Genomic DNA, 22,861 nt, shown 5'->3' with positions numbered 1-22,861 from the left:
TTAGGACTAATATGTACCTAATCGCCTCTTAAAGAAGGTAGCAAGGCATGCAGGATTTGCTTTGCAGAAAACCCTGTCTGGCTCTTGGATAAACACAGATGTGAGCAACAGAATGAGACTAGGAGAGATGTGGTACATTTCTGCTGTAAGGGATCTAGATCTGGGATCCAGGTCTTGAGGATCCTGTGGGAACAGGTTACATTTCTAGCTTGTGTTTTTCTGTTCCTCCTTTCTTCTGCCAGAGGCGAATCAACCAGATAAGCCCGCAGTACATAATTGGGAATCCCCCTATCCCCAATTATGACTACAAAGCTCACCTATTAAATCCTGCGATTTGACCCCTATGGAACTGGCCTTAACACTGAGCAAAATGAGTGGTTGGTTGGTTGTGCACTGTGCTTATTTTTGGCATTTGCAATTTGCTGTGTCAAGACCCTTCTTTAAGTATGGTGTGGTTTCAGCTTGTTTATCCACTTGAGCTCTTACACATGCTGCTTTTTCATCACTTACAGTTCAGCATTAAACTTGGCCTTACTAAGCCTCATGAAATCTGACCTTTTCATAAGTCTAAAAGGAAGGACTCAAAGTAAATTAGGACCTGGAATTGCAATTAATTGAGAGAGATGCTGGGTCAGTCACTTGGGTGGACCTTTACTTAAGGCCTGCCTTATTCTTCCCTGGAAGAAGTCTCTCATATTTAGAGACTGCTAGCAGATCCTGTACTGTGGTGGGCTCGTTACAGAAGGTGGAAATGGAGACAAGTACACAGGTGGAGTAGAAAAGCCCTTACATTTTATAGAGAGTGGAGTTATAGACCTAGTGGTTCTCCTTTGCCCGAGAAGTCTCTGGTTGACATAATTTTTTTTAAAAAAAGACAATTATCATAATTCTTTAAAACCCTGTCTCTTCTTAAACTCTGGAGAAAGTGAATGTTTTTGTTTATGTGATAGTTTTTTATTGTAATTGTAATGGTATGAATTATTCTTGAGTCCTACAAGATTATTTCTTCCCCTGCTTGTTATCTTCCCTATTTCTGTGTGAAAGATTAAAGCAATTGCACAGTACTATGTAGTTTGATGGTCCTCTTGATTTGAAGTTTAAAATTTTATTCATACTTAAAAAATATATCCTTATTACTTTGTATACTTTGGGTATACTTTGGGTTTATCCTGATTCTTAGCATTAAGGAAGCCATTGAATAAAATCGTCTTTCTTCGAACTTTACTTTGCTCTGGAATCATTACCCATCTAGAATTACATTACTGAGATATGTTTTTACTTAACTGAACTGTGATGTTTTGTTACACATTTGTGCTGGGATTTTTAATTCATCTGTTGTTCTATTAACATTTACAGTGGTTCTAATTTCAAAACTATGACTATGATTGTCCTTAAAAAATACTTTATACTTTAGCTGGCATCTAACAAGAACTCTGAATTTAGGAATCCATAAATTGAACATTTTATAAAGAGGAACACATTGACATGATGTGATTACTATGCAGTGTATCCATACTATCCGGCATTGAAAGAGTTAACTACTTCTGTCTGACTTCCACCTATGTGTTCGAGTAAACATTGGCAGGGAAAGAAAGTGTATTATTCACCCAATCTTAGCACCTGTTGCCAAGCACTGTTAGTTGCTGAAGTTAATTCTGAGATCATACTAAAAAACATTGATCTGACCTTGGGAGTCATTTTGTCATCACTGTGCCTCAGTTTCCTCCTCTGTATGCAGAGATCAAAATGAAAGCTCCCTGCAGGAAAAGCAAAAAACAAAAAAACATTGATCTAAGATTGTGGTTATGTTAGCCACTCCAAGCTTCCCTGACCTTTTGGGGCCACTTTAACGTTGCTGGACATTTGTTCCAGTTGGCCTTCCTGCGTACTGGCTGGAGTAAAGGGCTGAACGAGGTTGCTTCAGATTCCTTAGTCTCTAATTTGCTGTGAAGGCAGACCATAGGGATCATCAATACATGAAAAAGGGTGGGAGGGAAGGGAATGAAGCTTCATGAATTACTCTTTGTCCTCCCAGATCTGATGATGATCCCTCTTGTAACTTGAACCATTTCCATCTAGCTTCTCAGGGCAGCAAGGAGCTTGTTAACATCACCAGCTGACCATGTGTGTCCTTTTCTCAACTCCATTTTCAACTTCGTGCTGAAGAAAAACAAGAACCTAGCGTGCATTCTGTGAAGAAACAGGAAGATGGTTGGGAAGTTGGATGATGCATGAAAAATATAATAGGTGAAAAGAGGACAGAGGTGGTTAACTCACTGGCGCCGGCGTTATTTTGGTGCGTCCATTGCCGACAATGGATGTCGTTCTGGGAAAATCCCGACTCCTGGCAAGAAAGGATTAAGTGAGCTACTTTTTCTATACCTCTATACACAGGATCACTGCCTTGCCTTGGCTCCACAAGGCTTACGCATTTTGACTCCTAAAGTAGCCCAAAACAAGAAACACCACCTAACATGTTGCTACACATGAGCATGTCTTCACTTTCACAAGCAAATTTACTGGGCTACATTTTCAGCAAGGACATGTGCATATATTTCTGTTTGAAAAAGTAATTGTTGTACATCACCCTTCATGCTGAAAATATACCCTAGACCTCACAGGGCCAGACAGCTTGTTGTGAGTGGTGATTAATTATACATGACTGGAAAATCTTCATTCATTTGGATCATGAGAGAAAGAGGTAAGGTCCCTGTGAATTTCACAGTTTCAGTTGTAATTAAACACCCAAGAGATTATGATGGGTAGTGATTCCAGAGCCTGTCTTGTAGACACTTGGGTTATAGGATGTGCATCTCTCTTTATAATGAATTCCAAGCAGTTACAATTACACCTGAATTACATGATTTAGGGACAACAATTCTGTACATGTAATAAGCTGGACTCTTCTTAATGATCATTCTTATTATAAGAATGGTCTTATTCATCTTTCTTTCCAGACATTATCTTTAATACAACAAACATTTAATTTTTTTAATTTTTTAAAATTTAATTGTTCAAGTACAGTTTTCTGTCCTTTACTCCCATCCCAGCCCCCCCCCCACCCCCCACCCCCCCAAAAAAAACTGGAGAGTTTTGAATCACTGCTTGGAAATGTGGTCTGTAACTAATATTTTATGTGAAATTATGGCCCCTGGATTTCTGTAATAAATTTCAAAAATTTTAGTAGAGAGAATTCTGTATCCATAAAGATCAATATTGGTTATCCTTTTCTTTAAAATTTGGAATCACTCCCTAAGAACATTGAAATGTTTTTATATCCTTAGTAAATGGCAAATGTGGTCTTAAACTTATTAGTAGTCCCTTTTGTTATTATTAGAAAAATACTTTAATATAAATCATGGGTTGCCCCCTTCTGCAACATGGCCTGTTTTTGTAAATAAATTTTTTTAACACAGCCACATTTGTTTATTTCCATACTGTCTGGCTGCTTTTGTACTGCATGGTAGAGTTGAGTAATTGCATCAGAGACTGGATGACCAACAAAGCCTAAAATATCTACTATCCTGTCCTTTACAGGATAAGTTTGCCAACACCTGGTCTAAACAGTAAAGTACAGAGTTCGGCCGCTCTAAGCATTCTAATATTGAGTGGTCATTTTGACAATTCTTTTTTTTTTAAAGATTTTGTTTGTTTATTTTTAGATGGAGGGAAAGGGAGGGAGAATGAGAGGGAGAGAAATATCAATGTGTTGTTGCCTTTCACAGGCCCCACACACTGGGGACTTGGCCTGCAACCCAGGCATATGCCCTGACTGGGAATTAAACCAGCGACCCTTTGGTTCTCAGGCCAGTACTCAATCCACTGAGCCACACCGGTCAGGCCATTTTTTAAAAAAGATTTTATTTATTTATCTTAGAGGGGAAGGGAAGGAGAGAGAGAGAGAGGGAGAAATATCAATGTATGGTTGCCTCTCATGCATCCCCTGCCGGGAACCGGGAACTGGCGTGCAACCCAGGCATGTGCCCTGACTGGGAATTGAACCTCGATCCTGTGGTTCACATGCCCGCGCTCAATCCACTGAGCTACACCAGCCAGGGCTGGTCAGGGCATTTTAATAGTTCATTTGGGTGAGCTCTTAACTCCATTTCCTTAAAGGCATAATGATTATGTGTTTATAGGGCATGAAGTTAGCCTTTTTTTTTTTTAATGACTGTTTAGGGAAAATTACTTTATTTGGATGTAAGGCTGTCTGAGAAGTGGGAGAATATACATTACTGGCCTAGAAAAGACCTTTAAGGAATATTGTTTTTCCCTTAGGACCATGATCAAGTTAGTTGGAAATGAGAATTTTTTTAATATGGATAAGTTGTTATAATGTAGTTTTATATGTAATCACAATTTAAAAATACAAATTATCCTTCTTAAATTAAGAAAAAATTTAAATAATATTAGACTTACCAGAAAACTGCAGGCATACTCTTGTGTATGTATTCTGAGAGTAATACACCTTTTAGTGACAAATGTAGAAAAAATCAGTCTAAAAATTTTTTAAGCCCTTGACCCAGATCCCTCAACTTAACATTTTACCAAATTTGCTGTATCATTTTTTCTAAAATTTTTAAGTCTTTTTTTAAAGAGTAAGTTACAGATAAGACACCCGCTGCCCCTAGTATTTCAGTGTATACAAGGGTATTTCTTAAAAACAAAGACATTCTTCCATGTGACTTCAGTAGACGTATCAAAATCAATAAATTATAGTGACAATACTGTTTAATCAGTTAAGTCAGTACTCTTTCGACTTCATTCAAATTTTGCCATTTGTGCATATAATGTTCTTTATAGCAAAAGAATTTTTTTTTCTATTCCAGACTGTAACTTGAGAGCAAGAGTTACCATGAATTGTCTTATTTTAATAACCCTTTAATCTGAAATAGTTCTTCAGTCTTTCTCGGCTTTTATAAACTTCACATTTTTAATACTTTTGAATTTCTTAGAATATTTCTCAATTTTGGCTCACTGGGTTTTCTTTTCTTTGGATTTAGGTTATGCATTTTTGGTTAGGAATATTACAGTAGTATTCTTCACTGATGTTGATTTGTTCCATTTTTGGCATCATCAACTTTGATCGCTTAATAAAGGTGATGTCCACCAGGTTTCTCCAATGTAAAGTTACTATTTTTCCCTTTTTAACTAAAAAGTATCACATAGGAGCACTTTTGGAAATATATAAGTATCCTGTTTTTCTATTTAATTTATCTTTTAGTTTCAGCATCCAGTGTATTTGCCTGAATCACATAACTATGATGGTTGCCAGGTGATTTTCTAATCCATCATTCCTTTCCTTCTGTGGTTTTTGCTTCCCATTCTTTCATAAATAAGAGCTTTCCCTGCTTTTCCATTTAGTTTTTTATTCATTGATTTATATCAGTTTAGACTCATGAGTTACTCTTTTTATTCAGTGAATTATGATTCATTAGTTCCATGATTTATTCTATTTTTAAATGAAATTGTCCCTTATTTGCCATTGAGAGATTCTATAAGATCCCTTCCATTTGTTTTTGACATCTCCATTGTGAATGTGTTTATTTTTTAAAAGATTTTATGTATTTATTTTCAGAGAGAGGGGAAGGGAAGGAGAAAGAGAGGGAGAGAAACATCTGTATTAGAGGGAAACATCAGCTGACTGCCTCTTGCTGCCTCCAGCCCAGCACCTGGCCTGCAGCCCAGGCATGTGCTCGAACGGAATCAAACCAGCGACCTTGTGGTTCACAGGCTAGTGTTCAATTCATTGAGTCACACCAGCCAGGGCTCCATTTTATATTTTTAATATGCTCTCAGGCTCATCTTGCATTTTCCCTTACCCCGCCCTAAAATCAGCCATTTCTCTTAAGAAGCTCTGGTTTCTTATGGTGGGAAACAATATTTAGAAACCAAGATCCAGGCTTTAGATGAAGTCATTGCCACTGGGGCATCACTTGTAGGAGCTGTCAGCAGACTAAAATATACATACGTATGTATGTTTTTGTATGTATGTGAATGAACGTGTGCGTACTTAACCTCTCTCATTTCTCTTTTTCCTTCTGTTAATGTGACCCCACACCCTTTCTTGAGTTTCCTTCTGTGACTCTCAATAATGTTCTATTCTGCCTGTCCCTTAAAAGGTGGCATTTCTTAGAGTACCTGAGATTTCTTTTGTCCTACTTGTGAAGTGGGTCATATTGTCTCCTCTTTGCCACTTTTAATTCAGGGTCTTGTCATTTCTTGCTGAGACTATTTTAACAGCCTCCTATTTGTATTTTTTGCTCTCATTCTTTTCCCCATTTATATTATATTTTGTTATGCTACAGTGTTATTTTTTAAAAAACACAGATGTGATCAATAATCAATCTCTAATGGCATCACACAGACTACCATTGTTAACAATGCCTTTAAGTGTATGAGGAACTAAATAAATAAGTAGGGATGGTACTTCTATGTTTATCTAACCTTGTTCAATAATTTTATTTAAACATTAAGTTCATGAGTCAGATTAGGCTGTTTATTTATATGCGGGGTGGAGCAAAAGTAGGTTTATGGTTGTGAGTATGTGAAACACTTTGTTTTCATATTATTATTTATTATTTATTCTATTATTTTCCATATGAACAACCATAAACCTGCTTTTGCTCCACCGTATGTTAACCTTCCCATGTCCTTGTATATGCTGTTCTCTTTGCTTAGAATATCCTCTCTTTTCTTTGTATCTTTTTTTAGAATTTTCCTTTATTCAGAGTTACAGTTGCAGTTTCTCCTTTGTAGTGCTCTGTCCTTTTCTGTGTTTCTATACAGTGGAAGTAATCTTAACAGATTACTTAAATTACTTGGGTAAATTCTTGTTTCCCCTCACTGGACCATGAGATCTTCAAGGGCATGGACCATAATTCACTTTTATATTGTTGTATCTACATAGTAATGGTTATAACAGTAAGTTACTATTTTAGTGAATGACTGTGTGCCGCCAGTAGTCTGTGCTATACTTAGTAGCCAGAGTAATCTTTTGGAAAATGCAGATATGTTCCTGTCATTGTTCTATTTAAAACTTTTAAATGGTTCCTCATTACACTATCAAAAGTAAGTTCGTCTTTTCTTAACAAGGTGTACATGTCATGACATAGCCTGGTCTCGTTTATTTATGTAGTCTTACCTCAAGCCATTGTGGCCTATCGGTGGGCCTGCGCTACTAATGTTTGTACATACGTAAACATACTCATTCCTGGAAACACTTTTTTGTTTTAGCTGTCTCCCCCTTTCTCCAGGAAAGCCCTTTCCAGTCCTCCAAGACAAAGTATTCTGTCTTTTCTGTAACATCCTTCCCAGTTGTAGCAGATAACATTTCATAACTGTACTCTGTATGGAAGCAGAGACTTTCTCTCCTGGTCATCTGAGTTTCCCCTAGTGCACTGGGGTCATGTTTTTATTAGCTGTGAATGCAAACAAGTCCACGAGGTTGTAATTTAGCTTTTAAGTGACAAATAAAAATGGACTCAGGTCTTTTGATTTAAATTCTATATTCTTTCCACTCCTTTTTCCGATCCAACAAATAACGATTTCTATATTCTTGTTAGGGAAATCATGGACTTATGGTGAGTACTTTCCAGGTTTATCTTAATCTGCTTTTAATTTTAAAGCTATAATCCAAATTCATTCTGAAATCATAGAAACTGTCATTTTAATGTTTTGTTCAAGTACCTTTTTTCCCTTAGTACAGCAGAGGTTTCCACCTGTGATTCATGGTTGAACCTCAGGACGTTTTCAGAAGCCCGTGAAAGTATGCAAAACTGTGCGGTGCTCTAGGGCAAGAGGTCCATAAATACGGGCAGCCTCTCAAATAGGGATGAAAACTGAAACTGACTCTTACTACCTTTGGTTTCTTGAAAGCCCAGCTCTGAAGTTAGAAGAGCGTCTCCTCAGGGGACACTTCTTTAATTTCTTGGAACCAGTGTTTTGTGATTTTTAGTGCCCTAGCCTTGCTCTTCCTTGGTTAAAACTTTTATTCCTAAATTTTTTATGCCAACATAATAATGTGATTATTTTCTCAGTTTCATTTTGGCTTGTTCATTGCCAGTATACATAAGTTATTTTGTGTGTGTGTTGGTCTTGTATTCAGACAATTTTGGTGACCTTTTAGTAAGGTTTGTGTGTGGGGGGGCGGGGGTCCTTTAAGATTTTCTGCATACAAGATCATTTCAGTTGCAGAGATAGCTTTACTCTTTTCTTTGCAATTTGGATGTTCTTTATTTCCTTTTCTTGCCTCATTGCCCTGGCTAACATTTTCAATACAATGTTGAATAGAAATAGTGAGAGGGGCATCCTTGTCTTGCTCTGAGTTTCGGGAGAAAGCTTTTAGACTTTCATCATTAAGTATAATGTTAGTTATGGGTTTTTCTTTTTTTATTTTATTTTATTTTATTTATTTATCTTTAGAGGGGAAGGGAAAGAGAGAGGAAGGGAACATCAATGTATGGTTGCTTCTGGTGCATCCCCTGCAGGGAACTGACCCCTGCCGGAAACTGGCCTGCAACCCAAGCATGTGCCCTGACTGGGAATCAAACCGCGACCGTCTGGTTCGCAGGCCCGCGCTCAATCCACTGAGCTACACCAGCCAGGGCTAGTTATGGGTTTTTCATAGATGCCCTTAATCAGGTTGGGAAACTCCCTTCTATTCCTGGTTTGTTAAGCATTTTTATCATTAAGGTATGTTGGATTTTGTTAAATAACTTTTTCTGCATGTATTTTTTTTTTAAGATTTTATTTATTTATCTTCAGAGGGGAAGGAAAGGAGAGAGGGAGAGAAATATCAATGTATGGTTGCTTCTCATGCATTCCTGCTGGGGACTGGCCTGCAACCCAGGCATGTGCCCTGACTGGGAATTTAACCGCAATTGTGTGGATCGCAGGCCCGTGCACAATCCACTGAGCTACACCAGCCAGGGCTCTGCATGTATTTTTGGTATATCTGAATGGTACTATGTTATCTCATTGCTTTTTTAAAATTTCAATATTTTGTTTTTAAGATACATCTATGTTGTTTTGTATTCTTTTTAGTCCTTTTCGTCTGATTTCAGTGTTTTATTTTGCTGTATGCGCCTACATTTTATTCATCCTTTTCCTAGTGTTGGGTGCTCAGATTGCCACCAGATCTCTTCCACCATAGATGTTGTGGTAATGAACATTTTTTATACTTCCCTGTGTGAGCCAATAGGAGAGTTTTGGGGGGCATATAATCCCAGTTGCAGAGTTGCTAGGTCATAGTTTCTTTATTTTCTGTTTGACTCTCTTAGCCTTTTTTAAAAAGATTTTATTTATTTATTTTTAGACAGAGGAGCAGGGAGGGAGAAAGACAGAGAAACATTAATGGGTGGCTTCCTCCTGCGCTCTTCACACCCAGGAACCTGGCCTGCAACCCAGGCATGTGCCCTGACTGGGAATCGAACCGAGATCGTGTGGTTCGCAGGCCCGCGCTCAATCCACTGAGCTACACCAGCCAGGGCTCTCTTAGCCTTTTTAATGAGAAGTATTTTTATAGTTTTTTAGGTCTGGAAAACTCATCTTTTTTAAAAAAAATGTTCGTTAGAGAGAAACATCGATTTGTTGTTCAACTTATTTATACATTCCTTTGTTGATTCTTGTACATACCTCGACCAGGGGTCAAACCTGCTACCTTGCTGTATCTGGACAACTCTCTCACCAACTGAGCTCATCATCTTCATTATTTTTTAAAATAGTTCCTTTTCTCCTAGGACTCCTTTTCCTGAAGTTGGCTCTTGAACTTTTGGTCTTCATATCTCATAGCTCCTCTTTCAAATTTTCGATCTTTTCGTTCCCTCCTGCTCTTTTGCTTCTCCCAGATATGAAAGTGGCAGCTCACTCACAGTCTTCTTTGTTCTTACTCTTACTATCATTTTAGGAAACTAGGAAAAATGATTTGGTTGACACATACTCAGTTTCATCTGTACTTTCCAACAAGGAACAATGAAATAAACTAGACTTAGTTTTAAAAAGTAAATGTTACCACGTAACAGATAATCTGACATGTATATAATAAAAGGTAAAAAATTAATTATACTCTCATTAGCTCAAGCAGTCTACATTAGTGTTAAATTTTTATCCTATTCAGAAAAAGTATTTTTATAGAATATTGGCTGGTAATTTTGTTTTGATCCTGATTTTATAACCTATTTCCAGCAGTTCATTCGGGACATGCTAAAAATGTGCTGCAATGCATTGCCAACAAACTTGCAATGAGTACTTTTTGAAACTGTTGGATGAAAACATTCCAGTTTAGGCCCGCTTAATGACCTAGTAGGTGACTTGCTCAAGTGCTTTTTAACCAAAAGTATTATTTTTAAAACTGTGTACTTAAAAGAGAACCTTTTTAATAGGAGATTCTTTACTATAACTTTATTTTTTTAAGATTTTATTTATTTATTTTTAGAGAGAGAGGGAGAGAAACATCGATAAGTGAGAGATACACCAGTAGGTTGCCTCCGGTGTGCCCTGCCTGGGGACCTGACCCACAACCCAGGCATGTGCCCTAACTTGGAATTGAATCGGTGACCTTTTGTTTCACGGGTCGACACTGAACCACACCACCCAGGGCTACTGTAACTTTAAACACAATCTAACTGCTGTGGGGAATTATGATTCATATATAATAAAGACAAAACCATCAGAATCATAGCTGTATAACATTTCTTGAGCTAAAACAGTTTTTTGTTTTAGTATCTACATTTTTTCCAGCTTTATTGTGATACAGTTGATATATGGCATAAGTTTAAGGTGTATAGTATGTTGATTTGATACATTTGTATATTACAAACTGCTTACCCCCATAATTTTAGCTAATATCTGTATTACATCATATAATTACTGTTTCTTTTATTGTGGAGAGAACTTTTAAGATCTGCTCTCTTGGCACCTGCCAATTATATAATACATACATACATACATAAAAATAAATACAGTATTTTTAATTATTCACTATGCTGTGTATTAAGTTCTCAGAACTTTCTCGTATTTCTCTTGAAATTTGTATTCTTTGACTGTCACCTCACCTTTCCCCACCCTACCTCCTAACCCCTAACCCCATAATAGCCACTATTTCTTATTTCTACGGGTTTGACTTTTTTAGATTCCATATGTAAGTGATATCATGTAGTATTTGTCTTTCTCTGTCTGATTTATTTTACTTAGCCTAATATTCTCAGGGTCCATCCATGTTGTCACAAATAGCAAGATGTCCTTTCTCATGATTAAATAATATTTCATTGTGTATATATAACACATCTTTTTTAGCCATTTAGCTTTTGATAGCTTGTTCCCGTATCTTGGCCATTGCGAGTAATGTTGGGAAGAAGTTGAGAGTGCAGGCATCTCTTTGATATCCTGTTTTCATTTCCTTTGGATATTTGCCCAGAAGTGGGAGTGCTAACAGGTGTTTCAAATCAGCTTGTTTTTTCTCTGTGCACTTTCTCTCTTGATAGCCTCCTACAGTATCACAACATAAGTTACTGGTTCTTAAGGTTATCCCAAATTGTGAATCTATTGCCTTAGCTTATTTCCTAAATTTCAAATTTATGTTTTTAGCTTTACATGGTTTCTCTCTTCCACTTGCCCTTCAAACTCATAATCTTTTTCTATTACAAGCTTTCTATTCATCTTCAGATGTACAGTTTTGGTAACAGCTTTATTATATTAAGAACATCCACCCTTTTTAATGTAAAAATTTGCTGATTATAGCAGTTGCTTAAAAAAATGCTATTTTCAGATAACTAAACTTTCCTATTAGGCACAGTATTATTAGAAGACAGCTTTTTTCAAAATTGTAACAGGTTTGAGTGATAGGTTTGAGTGATACATCTTCATATTTTATGCAGGTGTTTTTTAAAAATACTATCTCCTGGTTATTTGCACAAACATAAAGATTCAATACATATCTATATTGAATGCCCAGTTGTTGAATTTATATACTACATGTATTAATATAAGTTTGTATCATATTCTAAATGCTGGATAATTCACTTACAATAACTTTTTAAAGCTTTTCCATCACTCTTTCAGAAATTGTTAGGTCTTTTTTTAAAAATATTTTATTTATTTGTCTTTAGAGGGGAAGGGAAGGAGAGAGGGAGAGAAATATCAATGTATGGTTGCCTCTCGTGTGTCCCTTGCTGGGAACCGGCCTGCAACCCAGGCATGTGCCCTGACTGGGAATTGAACCGTGGTTGTTTGGTTCCTAGGCCCACGCTCAGTCCACTGAGCTACACCAGCCAGGGCAGATAGTTTAAATCTTATTAATTGACGTAAAATTTACTTGAAGTGCCTACATATGTTTAAAGGCGGCAAACTGTGACAATTAAGCACCATCTTTGGAGTTAGACATGGAGTTGAGACCCTGTTTCTCCTCTTACCAGTTGTTTTTCTTTTTTAAAAAATATATTCTATTGATTATGCCATTACAGTTGTCCCATTCCCCCCCTTCACTCCCCTCCATCCTGCACACCCCTCCCCTACCATTCCCCCTCTTTCGTTCATGTCCATGGGTCACAAGTTCTTTAGATTCTGTATTTCCCATGGTATTCCTGCCCTCCCCCCTGTCTATTTTCTACATACCATCTATGCTACTTATTCTCTGTACCTTCTTCCTTCTTCTCCCCCTCCCACTCCCCTGTTGCTAACCCTCCATGTGATCTCCATTTCTGTGTTTCTGCTCCCGATCTAGCCGCCCTCTTAGTTTCCTTTTGTTTTAGGTCTGGTTGTTAATAACTGTGAGTTTGCTGTCCCTTCACTGTTCATCTTTTTTATTGTCTTTTTCTTAGTTAAGTCCCTTTAACACTTCATATAATAAGGGCTTGGTGATGATGAACTCCTTGAATTTGACCTTATATGAGAAGCACTTTATCTGCCCTTCCATTCTAAATGAAAGCTTTGCTGGATAGAGCAATCTTGGATGTAGGTCTCTGGATTTCATGACTTGGAATACTTCTTTCCAGCCCCTTCTTGCCTGTGAGGTCTCTTTTGAGAAATCCGCTGACAGTCTGATGGGCACTCCTTTGTAGGTGACTGTCCCCTTATCTCTTGCTACTTCTAGGATTCTCTCCTTCATTTTAGTCTTGGCTAATGTAATGATGATGTGCCTTGGTGTGTTCCTTCTTGGGTCCAACTTCTTGGGGACTCTCTGAGCTTCCTGGATTTCCTGGAAGTCTATTTCCTTTGCCAGATTGGGAAAGTTCTTCTTTATTATTTGTTCAAATAAGTTTTCGACTTGTGGCTGTTCCTCTTCCCCTTCTGGTACCCCTATAATTTGGATGTTGGAACGTTTAATGATGTCCTGGAGGTTTCTAAGCTTCTCCTCATTTTTTTGAATCCTTGTTTCTTCATTCTTTTCTGTTTGGTTGTTTCTTTCTTCCTTCTGGTTCACTCCCTTGATTTGAATCCCAGTTTTCTTTCCATCACTATTGGGTTCCTGTGCATTTCCCTTCATTTCAATCAGTTTAGCCTCCATAGTCCTCTAATTTGTGGCTAAAATCAACCAATTCTGTGAGCATCCTGATCACCAGTGTTTTGAACTGTGCATCTGAAAGGTTGGCTGTTTCTTGGTCACTTAGAATTATAAGCTTTGGGGCTTTGAGCTGTTCTTGAGTCATGATGTTTGGTCTGTTCGTTCCTGTTATGTATGAGGGGCACAGCCTTAGGTGTTCACCAGGGCGGGGTACCCATGTCGCTGGGTTGTGATGCTGTATGTGGGGGCGGGGTCAGAGAGGGAGAAAAAAATGGCACTTTGCTCCACTCTGCTCTCTCTCAGATTTCTGTCCCCTCTGCAGCTTTCCACAAGCAAATTGGGCCCCTCTGGTGCTGGTTCCCTAGTGTGTGGGCCTGTGTACTCTCCAGGGCCCTGAGGGTCTCTCCAATTAACTCTCTGTGGGCCTGGGAGCCTCTTCCAGCCCCTCAACCCCCAAGAAAGTCTTTCCAGTTGGTGCTTTCAGGTTCTAATTCCCATCGCTGAGGCCCTAGCCTGAGCGATCTGTCTCACTGTTTGCTCCTTCGTTTGGTTTATCTATGTGCAAATGTGTGACCACAATCAGCCAGCCGCCCTACACCCTCACTGGGTCTGCCTGTTACCACCCCACGCTTGAGATCTGCCAGCCACCTCCGCTTCCACTCCTGGGTGGGTCGGATGGACCCGTCTTTCCAGCTGATCCCTCTCCGCCGCTGACTCCACCCCTCTTACCTGTCTGGCTGAGTGGTTCGTCGTTGGACTTACGTACAGTTCAATTTTCACTGTTTTGGCTGTGTTTTTGTTTCTAAAACTTCGCTGTCTTTAAATTTAGTTGTGGGAGGGGGCACAGTGTTTCCACCTACGCCTCCATCTTGGCCGGAAGTCCCAAAATTGTTAGATCTTAAGTACCCAGTATGGTACAGTTACACTGTAGGTGGCTTATGAGATGTGTGAGACAGATTTTAAAATCTTGAATCTTAGACCCTCCGCAGTCTTGGTCTTCAGCATTCTCTCCTGGTAGATAAATTTGAGACCTTATGAAACTGAAAAATGCCTTTATTCTATTCTTGCTTGTTTGGCAGATCCTATAATTATTGTTAAGAAATAAATTTTCTTTTAAAGTTTTCAAGGTATCATTGCATCATTATCTAGCTTACACTGTTGATACTGAAGTCTGATGCCATTTCAGTTCCTTTGCTGTGGTAGGTACTCGAGCCCTTTTCACGTGGTGGCTCTTGTCTTTCAGTTCTAAAAGATGTTCTTGTATTATTTTTTGATAATGTCTCTTGTTAGTTTCTTCTTCCCTTTCTGGCATAGCTGCCACTACATGTACACTTATCTTCCAACCCTTTCTTAGAAATTTCCCATCTTCCTTCTTGACTTTATTTTCTCTGCTTTCTGGAAGACACTCAGCCCTTTATTTTTCTGTCATAGTTTTACTTACCAAGATGTCTTACTCTTGGTGTCTTTTTTTTTGTAAGAGCATCTTGTTTTATGGATGCAGGATTTTTTTCCGTGTGTGAACCATCAATGAATAAAATAAAATATTGACATATACACACTTAGTACCACCTAATTAATATTCTTAAAAAAGATACTGTAGATGAGCTTATATCATTTTTATTCTTCTATCATTTTTTAGGACTTAGGTATAAACTTGGAATAAATACATATGTTCAGTCTTTGTGTTTGTATTTTCCACCTCTTTCTTTCTATGCACAACTCTTAGTCATTCTTCAAAACAAGTCAAACGCCTCTTCTTCAGGATGCTTTTCCCATCCTCTCTCTTAAGGCCCAAACAAGTTTTAATATCTCTCTGCTGTTTTTTACTTAAATTTCACATATGCACATCATTAGATAGCATATGTTTACTTTCTCTTTCTCGTGAGTGCTTTTGAGGTCATAGTAATAGTGGTTAAGAGTTTGTGCTTTGTACAGAGACAGCCTAAGCTTGGACTGTAGGTGCACTATGTGTAACTCACTTTGTCACAGTATGTATGACTTTGGAATAAAGAGTTAACCTCTCCGAGACTATTTGTATATGTTGTAGATATAGCAATAATACCCTTTTAGCAGTTCAAGAATACACAAGAATGCAGTTAAAGGATATAGCACACAATAAGAAACCTTAGCCATGATTATTATTAGTCTGTGAACCCTTGGCAACAGATACCATGCATCTCCAGGGTCCAAAACATAGGAGAATGTTTTTTCCCACATAATTGTTGCTCATGTGGTTGTTATATAAATGAGCAAGTCATAGTTCCACAAATCACATCACCACCTACCTACTTTTAACATTTTTATAGAAGGAATATTGGGTGCATTGATGGTGCATGAGCCTCTCAGTGACCCTGTTTATCAGCTGGTATCTGAAGATTGATTTTCGGGCCTTCTGCTGAAGAGGAGTGATTGGCCAAGGGTGGATTGTTCTAAGCATTGAAAAGAGTTTAAAATGTTGCAGGGGCACACTTACTCTTCTGACTATGGAAATATGCAGTGTTTGTGGTTATGCGTGAGGCCTGTAAATAGTGCTCTTAACCAGGGGTGACAGACAATGATGGTATAGAGTTAGTGATAAAAAGCATGATGTATATAGTACTTCGAGTCCATTTATCAATATACGGTTGAGTTCTACAAATTAGAAGTAGAATCTCACTTGTTGGTCCATTCAACAGTAATTGAGTGTTGTGTGTCCAGCACTGTTCTTGGTGCTAGAGACAGAGCAAAGCATGAGAGAGTCTTTGCCCTGAAGAATTATGGCTTGAATGTATATAAGTGTGTATGTCAGTTGGTAGCAGCACCTAGACACAAAAGTAAAACAGGGAGATGTGTAAAGAATATTAGTTGGCCCTGGCTGGTGTGGCTCAGTGGATTGAGTGCCTGCCTGTGAACTGAAAGGTTGCTGGTTTGATTCCAGTCAGGGCACATGCCTGGGATGAGGGCCAGGTCCCCCGTTTGGGGCATGCAAGAGGCAACCAATCGATATATCTCTTGCACGTAGATGTTTCTCTCACTCTCTTCCTCCCTCCCTTCCTCTCTCTCTGAAAAAATTAATAAAATCTTTAATAAAATAGAATACTAGTTGGAGTTTAAACCATATTCTTTTAGGACCCTTGGAGAGCAGAGTTAGTCCTAGAACCCAGGTTCCCTGACTCATGGTCCAGTGTTCTTTCATAATATGCCAGTCTCCTGCGTAGAATTTTTAATTAAGTAAAGCAATTTTACATATGAAGGGCTAATGTAAATTAAGCCAACTCAGCCTGCAGGTATGACATTAATCCAAATAGACTGCCATGTCATGTAACCTAACACTATTGCTACGTGTTCACAAGATGGAATGATCTTAAGAAGTATTACAGTAATCTTCACATGGCTGCTTCCTTCTCAGTTTTCAGTATTGTGGGACTTTGGAAACACTTAGTTGTATTTTCAGGGCTTCAAAGTAAGTCTGGGTTTCCTGTTTAAGTTTTGTATGCAGTTTTGAGTAGACGTAGAGGAGGGTTAAGTTAGTAACTCTAAGTGCTTAGGTGTATATTGATAGAATTTGTTCTCCATGGTGTTAGGCACATACTAACAGTCCGTTGTTCTTGGCCACTGGTCATCCATTTTAACATCAGAGTACATCAGAGTAACATCAGAGTATATTTTCTACTTAACAGTAGCTTAGAAATTTTTAATGGAATTAAGAGTGTATCTTTGAGAAATATTCCTTCTGGTACTTAATAGCCACCACAGAATGGGTCCCCAACTTGAGGTCTGCGTAGTAAATTTCTGTAAGTATTTGTAATGAATACTTGTAATGCCAAGACCTTATGCAAAAGAAGCAAAGTAGGTTAAAATTGTGTAATTCTTAGTCGACACAGACATCCCTTGTTATATCTGTTCTATTCACCTTTTGTGAATGGACATGTTGTCTTTTGGAGTGCCTAGGTTTGCAGAACACCTAATTTTCTTCCTGTGGTGTGAGTGGGTGCTGACGAGTTGCTTTATAACTTTTTCCTAAGTTTGGTAACCCCTCTGAGAAGCAGACAGGAGGAATCAGACAGAGCTAAGAGGTCAGCTCTGTCTTTCCTGCCTTTATTCCTGATTCAGTTTATAGGTAGACACTGACCACTAGATAACCGCAGGCGTCCGGCAGCAGAGCAGATTAGAATATACCCTCTCTCCAATTGAAAGCAGTCCAGGAGGAGGCCCACTGTGCTCTGAGCTGAGGACAGGCATGCATACGCATAGTTCTCTCTCTCAAATTGTTCCTTGTGAATAGTAAGTAAGGGGTACCAAAAGAAGCCAGTAGTTCAGTGGTTCTCAATCCTCTGGGCATCCAGGGTCATCTGGGAGCTACTTAAAAATACAGATGCCTGGGACCCATGCTCAGAGTTTTAGATTCAATATAAGTTCCCAGGAATGGTCTAATTATGCAGCCAGAGTTGAGAATCTCCACTGTAGTGGAAACCCTACAGAGGAAAGACAGCCTAGGGGGGGTGGGCAAAGCTACTACATTTATACATAAGTCCCCCAAATGGTGCTCCTTTCAAGATTAATGATTTTAACCATATTCTGTATGTTGTAGGATTATTTTGTTAATCTGCATTCAGCCCTGCCTGGTGTGGCTCGGTGGATTAAGTACCGGCCTGTGAACCGAAAGGTCACTGGTTCAATTGCTAGCCGAGGCACGTGCCTGGGTTGTGGGCTGGGTCCCTAGTTGTGGGCACGTAAGAGGCAACCAATCTGTGTTTCTCTCGCACATCGATGTTTCTGTTCCTCTGTTTCTTCCTTCCTTCCCCTCTTTCTAAAAAAAAAAATAAATCTTTTTTAAAAACTGCATTCATATAGATGGTTCTAATTCTGTGTGATCCTCATATGTCATTTTTAATGGCAACTGAATGTTACATCTTGACCCTTTCCCACTTGTGTGCCATATAGGTTATTTCTCATTTTCTATGAGTTTACTGGAGTCAACAATCATGTGGGGGGAGGAGTTCTTTGATTGTTTTTTTAGTGCAATCCTTTAAAAGTGTCTGGATTACCCAGACGTATAGGTGTGCTCGATATGATGAGATTACGCTAAAGGGAAGATATCATATGATGTACCATTGATAATGTGTGGGTTTGTCATTTGCCCATTTAATAAGATGACTGGTAGGAAGTGTTGTGCCCAAGAGCTACTGGAAAGAACGAAACAGCGAGGGACTACAAGGGAACAGAACTGGTTCTAGGCCTTCGATTTATGCAGCAAGAAAGGTACCTCAGGGCCTAAAACACACTTTACATTTCTCAGGAAATGGTACAGTACCATTTGGTACAGTATTAGATGCTATTTCAAGAGCAACATTGATCAAATATTTATCTTCCCTTTTAAAAAATGACAACAGGATGAAAGTAGATACTACATTTGTCTATTAGCCAAGTCGGTTATACATTTATAGAAAGATATGCTGCTAGCAGGAATTGTCTTCACACACACAATTTTTGAGGAGTGTTTTTTTGTATAGCTGAGTTACTACTAACCTTTTCTTCTCTTTATGGAGAGGTAGTGAGTGAGATGTTAGAATTGTTCTTATGAATAATCTCAATAAAGGAACTATGGACGACTGAATTTTATATGCAGGATGCATGCACAAATTATCAGGAAGTATATTCATGTTAGAAATATAATGCCCAGTTACTCAGACTGCTACTTGACTAATGAGATCGTATAAGCCTTGTAGATGTTAAAATGTTTTCACTTGTGCTATATATTTTACATGTTTTTAAGGGACTGGGATATATGCTTATTTAAAGCCAGATACAACTTAAATTTTGGAAAAGAATTAAATACCACCCTGCTCCTTCTCATTTCTTTGTTGCTGTGTGAAATCACTCAGCTTCAAAGCAATCACCACTTCCACTCCATGCTAACAACGCTTCTTTTGGTTTATTTTTTGCAGGAGGTGTATCGAATTCCAAAGAAAAGTCAAACTGAAAAGGAGACTACTAGTACGTATTCAGCTATATTCTTTGTATGTGACTTTACAAATATAATTTTGGAAATATGCAGAGGTAACTGATAAGAACTTGAACTATTTTGTTTTTGAAACCAGACAGTATATAATTAGGTAAATGAAATATTTGGTGTAAAGGTTTGAAAACTTAGATTTTTATGGTTTCTTAAAGAATTTTTTCCCAAGGAGGTGTCTCTTTATACCATCTTTGTTGTTGGTTTCCTTGAAGTCATGGCCTTCAGTAACTTTTCTTCCATTCACTTGTTCCTCTAGAGTAGTAAACATTCTAAAACCGATCCTCCTAAAGGATATATTTATTGATATTAGAGAGAGAGAAACATTGATCAGTTACCTCCCATATATCCCCTGACCGGGGCTCAAACCCGCAACCTAGGTATGTGCCCTGACTGGGGATCAAACCTGTAACCTTTTGGTGTCTGTGTTGACACTCTAACCAACTGAGCAACCCAGCCAGGACAAAAAGCTCCTCCTCCTTGAGTAAAGAAGCAAATAAGAAGAGTCTTTTATTAGTTAAAAAAAAAAAAGCTGTCTAACTGGCTGTTTTAGCTCAGTGGATTGAGTGAGGGCCTCTGAAGCAAAGGATCATGGTTTGATTCCCAGTCAGGGCACATGCCTGGGTTGCAGGCCAGGTCCCAGCAGGGAATGCACGAGAGGCAACCATACATTGATATTTCTCTCCCTCTCTCCTTCCCTTCCCTTCTCTCTGAAAATAAATTTTAAAAAAATATTTTTTTAAAAAAAAGCTGTTTAATCTTTTTTTTTTAATTAAAGAGATATTTCCTGTTGGTTTCTATGATTAGCTTGCAAATTGTAAATCTGCAGAGTTACAGGGGCAGTACAAGGCTTTTACATTTTGAACTGCCAAGCAGACTGCCTTGCTAGAGGTAGTGGGAATATCTTGTATGTTGTGTTGTTGCACAGAACTTGTGAAAAATGTTGAAGGCTTGGACTGACACTTTAGGGAAGGTTAGAAAAGCATTCATGGAAGAGGCTTTCAGGCAATAGACTACACTCACAAGACCTGTCTCATCCAAATTCAGGACTGGAATATAAGGGAGGAGTCTATAGATCCATTTGCTGCACAGAAATTTTATTAACAGTTGATGAACTGTCATGATGAAGAAAATTTTACCGAGTAAAAATTTTTTAAACAATCCTTTTCCCTTAGTAACTGAACGAGGAAGGGATGCTGTTGGCTTCAGAGAACAAACAGCTACCCCAAAGACTCCTAACAGGTCAAGAGAGAGAGACCCAGACAAACAAACTCAAAACAAAGAGAAAAGAAAACGAAGGGGCTCCCTCTCACCACCTTCTTCTGCATATGAGCGAGGAACAAAGAGGCCAGATGACAGGTAAGTGGCTTGTGTAAGTTACTTTCTTCTCTGAGCAAGTCAGAGAGTGCTCAAGTCACGTACTTCTGACTCTGGACACCACGGGCTTTTGGAGTAAGTGTATTCTCTTGATGAGTTAGTATAAAATTTTACCAATAAATATTGAGACAGTTTCTTTTGATATTAATATTAGCTGTGAAGACTAATAATAGATTTTTGGTACTGGAATGGTTTCTACTTGATAATGTTTAAATGCTATTTAAGAAGCCAAAAATTTGTTCTTTAATGGGGCATAGGGGCTGGTGGAGATAACTCTTCAAAGATCCGGCAGTTCTTCTAAAGTCAGAACTTTGTTTTCTAGTGACTCTTGTGCCATACCAGTTCAAATGCTGGTTGATCCCTGTGTCAGAGCCTGTCTTTGTCATGCTAATAGGGAGAAGGGCCGCATAATCATCTGCTAGGCACTAGAGAACATGTATTCCACAGAAGTTCTTTTTAAAGAACTTTAAATTTTATATAGCAGTTGTCAGAATTTTTAGTTTAGGGCTGAGTATGTAACAGTAACTCCTTGTGATTTTAATTTGCATTCATCTAGTTACTAAATAGATTAGATATCTTGTCATATATTTATTGGCCATTTCTGTTTCCTCTTCTCTAAAGTATCTTTATATGTGTTGTTCAATTATTAAATCATTTGTCTTTTTGCGTTTTAGAAGTTTCTTATATATATTCTAAAAATATAATTATGTTTTGGTGATAATTTTTGCAAGTATTTTTTTCCAAGTTTCTGGCTTGTGCTTTGACTTACTCTGTATCTTTTGTTATACAGAAGTTGTTAATTAGGTTTGATTGGCTATATCATATGTATTGTGTGTTTCCTTTACAGTTAGTACTTGCTGTGTTTTAAGAAGTTCTTTCCTACACTTGAGGTGATGGTATTTTCTTTAAGAGATTTGAACACTGGCTGGTGTGGCTCAGTGGATTGAGCGCGGGCCTGCAAAACAAAGGATCGAGGTTTGATTCCCAGTCAGAGCACATGCCTGAGTTGCAGACCAGTCCCCAGCAGGGAACGCATGAGAGGCAACCATACATTGATATTTCTCTCCCTCTCTCCTTTCCTTACCCTCTAAAGATTAATAAATAAAATCTATAAATAAATAAATAAAATTTAAAATAAAGAAAGAAATGCCTGAGATTTTAAAAAAGAGAGATTTGAGTTCATAGTTCATTGATAATTTTTGCGTGGGTTGTAAGGTAGGGATCTGGTTTCATTTTTTTTTCCTAAGTGAATATCCAGTTGTTCCAGCTTCATTTACTTGAAAGCCTATCCTTTCTCCATTAGTCTGCAGTGCAGCCTCTCTCCAGGTTTCACATACGGGAGGATGTGTGTCTGAGCTTGTGATGACTGGCTTATATTGTCTTGGTAGCAAGTGGGGCAGATCCCTGCTTGACCTTCCGGATGTCACGTCTTAGAGTTGTTCCTCTGCAGGGTCTGCTTGTCAGGTTCCTTCTGCACCCTCCACCCTCTCAGAGAGGTGATTTTGAGGAGACTCGGCATCTTTAAAATTTTTCAGTGTTTCTACTCCTGTATTCAAATTGAATATTTGAATATTCTCTGTCTAGTTAGGTCTTCTTTAATATTTTTAATAAAGATGAAGGTTTTCATTAATCTCTTCGATTGTTTATAGAGTTTTCTCTAGAAAGACATATATCTTCTGGTCTGTTTACTGCTGAGAACCTTAATTTTTGTTAGAACCTTAATTTTTACTTTGTTGCTATTGTTTAGATATGCATTTGACATTTGTGTATATATATATATATATTTTTTTTAAGATTTTATTCACTTATCTTTAGAGGGGAAGGGAAGGAGAGAAAGAGAGAAATACCAATGTATGGTTGCCTCTCGTGAGTCCCATGCTGGGAACTGGCCTGCAACCCAGGCATATGCCTCGACTGGGAATTGAACAGGGATCCCTTAGGTTGTAGGCCTGCACTCAATCCACTGAGCCACACCAGCCAGGGCTTGA

The 22,861-nt window shown here is 38.3% G+C and overlaps 1 protein-coding gene across 1 annotated transcript in view; it reads left to right on the top strand.

Annotated features, from left to right (window-relative positions):
- SETD2 (SET domain containing 2, histone lysine methyltransferase) overlaps positions 1–22,861 on the top strand; it is a 105,946-nt gene that overhangs the window by 64,916 nt on the left and 18,169 nt on the right. Inside the window, exons 13-14 of the mRNA XM_037030564.1 lie at positions 19,429–19,477; positions 20,672–20,855. Of these exons, the coding sequence (XP_036886459.1) occupies positions 19,429–19,477; positions 20,672–20,855 (233 nt within the window). The remainder of the gene's footprint in view (positions 1–19,428; positions 19,478–20,671; positions 20,856–22,861) is intronic.

Source organism: Sturnira hondurensis, unplaced genomic scaffold, assembly GCF_014824575.4.
Source record: "Sturnira hondurensis isolate 20B ecotype Veracruz unplaced genomic scaffold, ASM1482457v3 Scaffold0020787, whole genome shotgun sequence".
In the NCBI taxonomy this organism is placed as follows: domain Eukaryota; kingdom Metazoa; phylum Chordata; class Mammalia; order Chiroptera; family Phyllostomidae; genus Sturnira; species Sturnira hondurensis.
The sequence above is the reverse complement of the archived record's forward strand: the minus strand, read 5'-3'. Positions and strand labels throughout refer to the sequence as shown.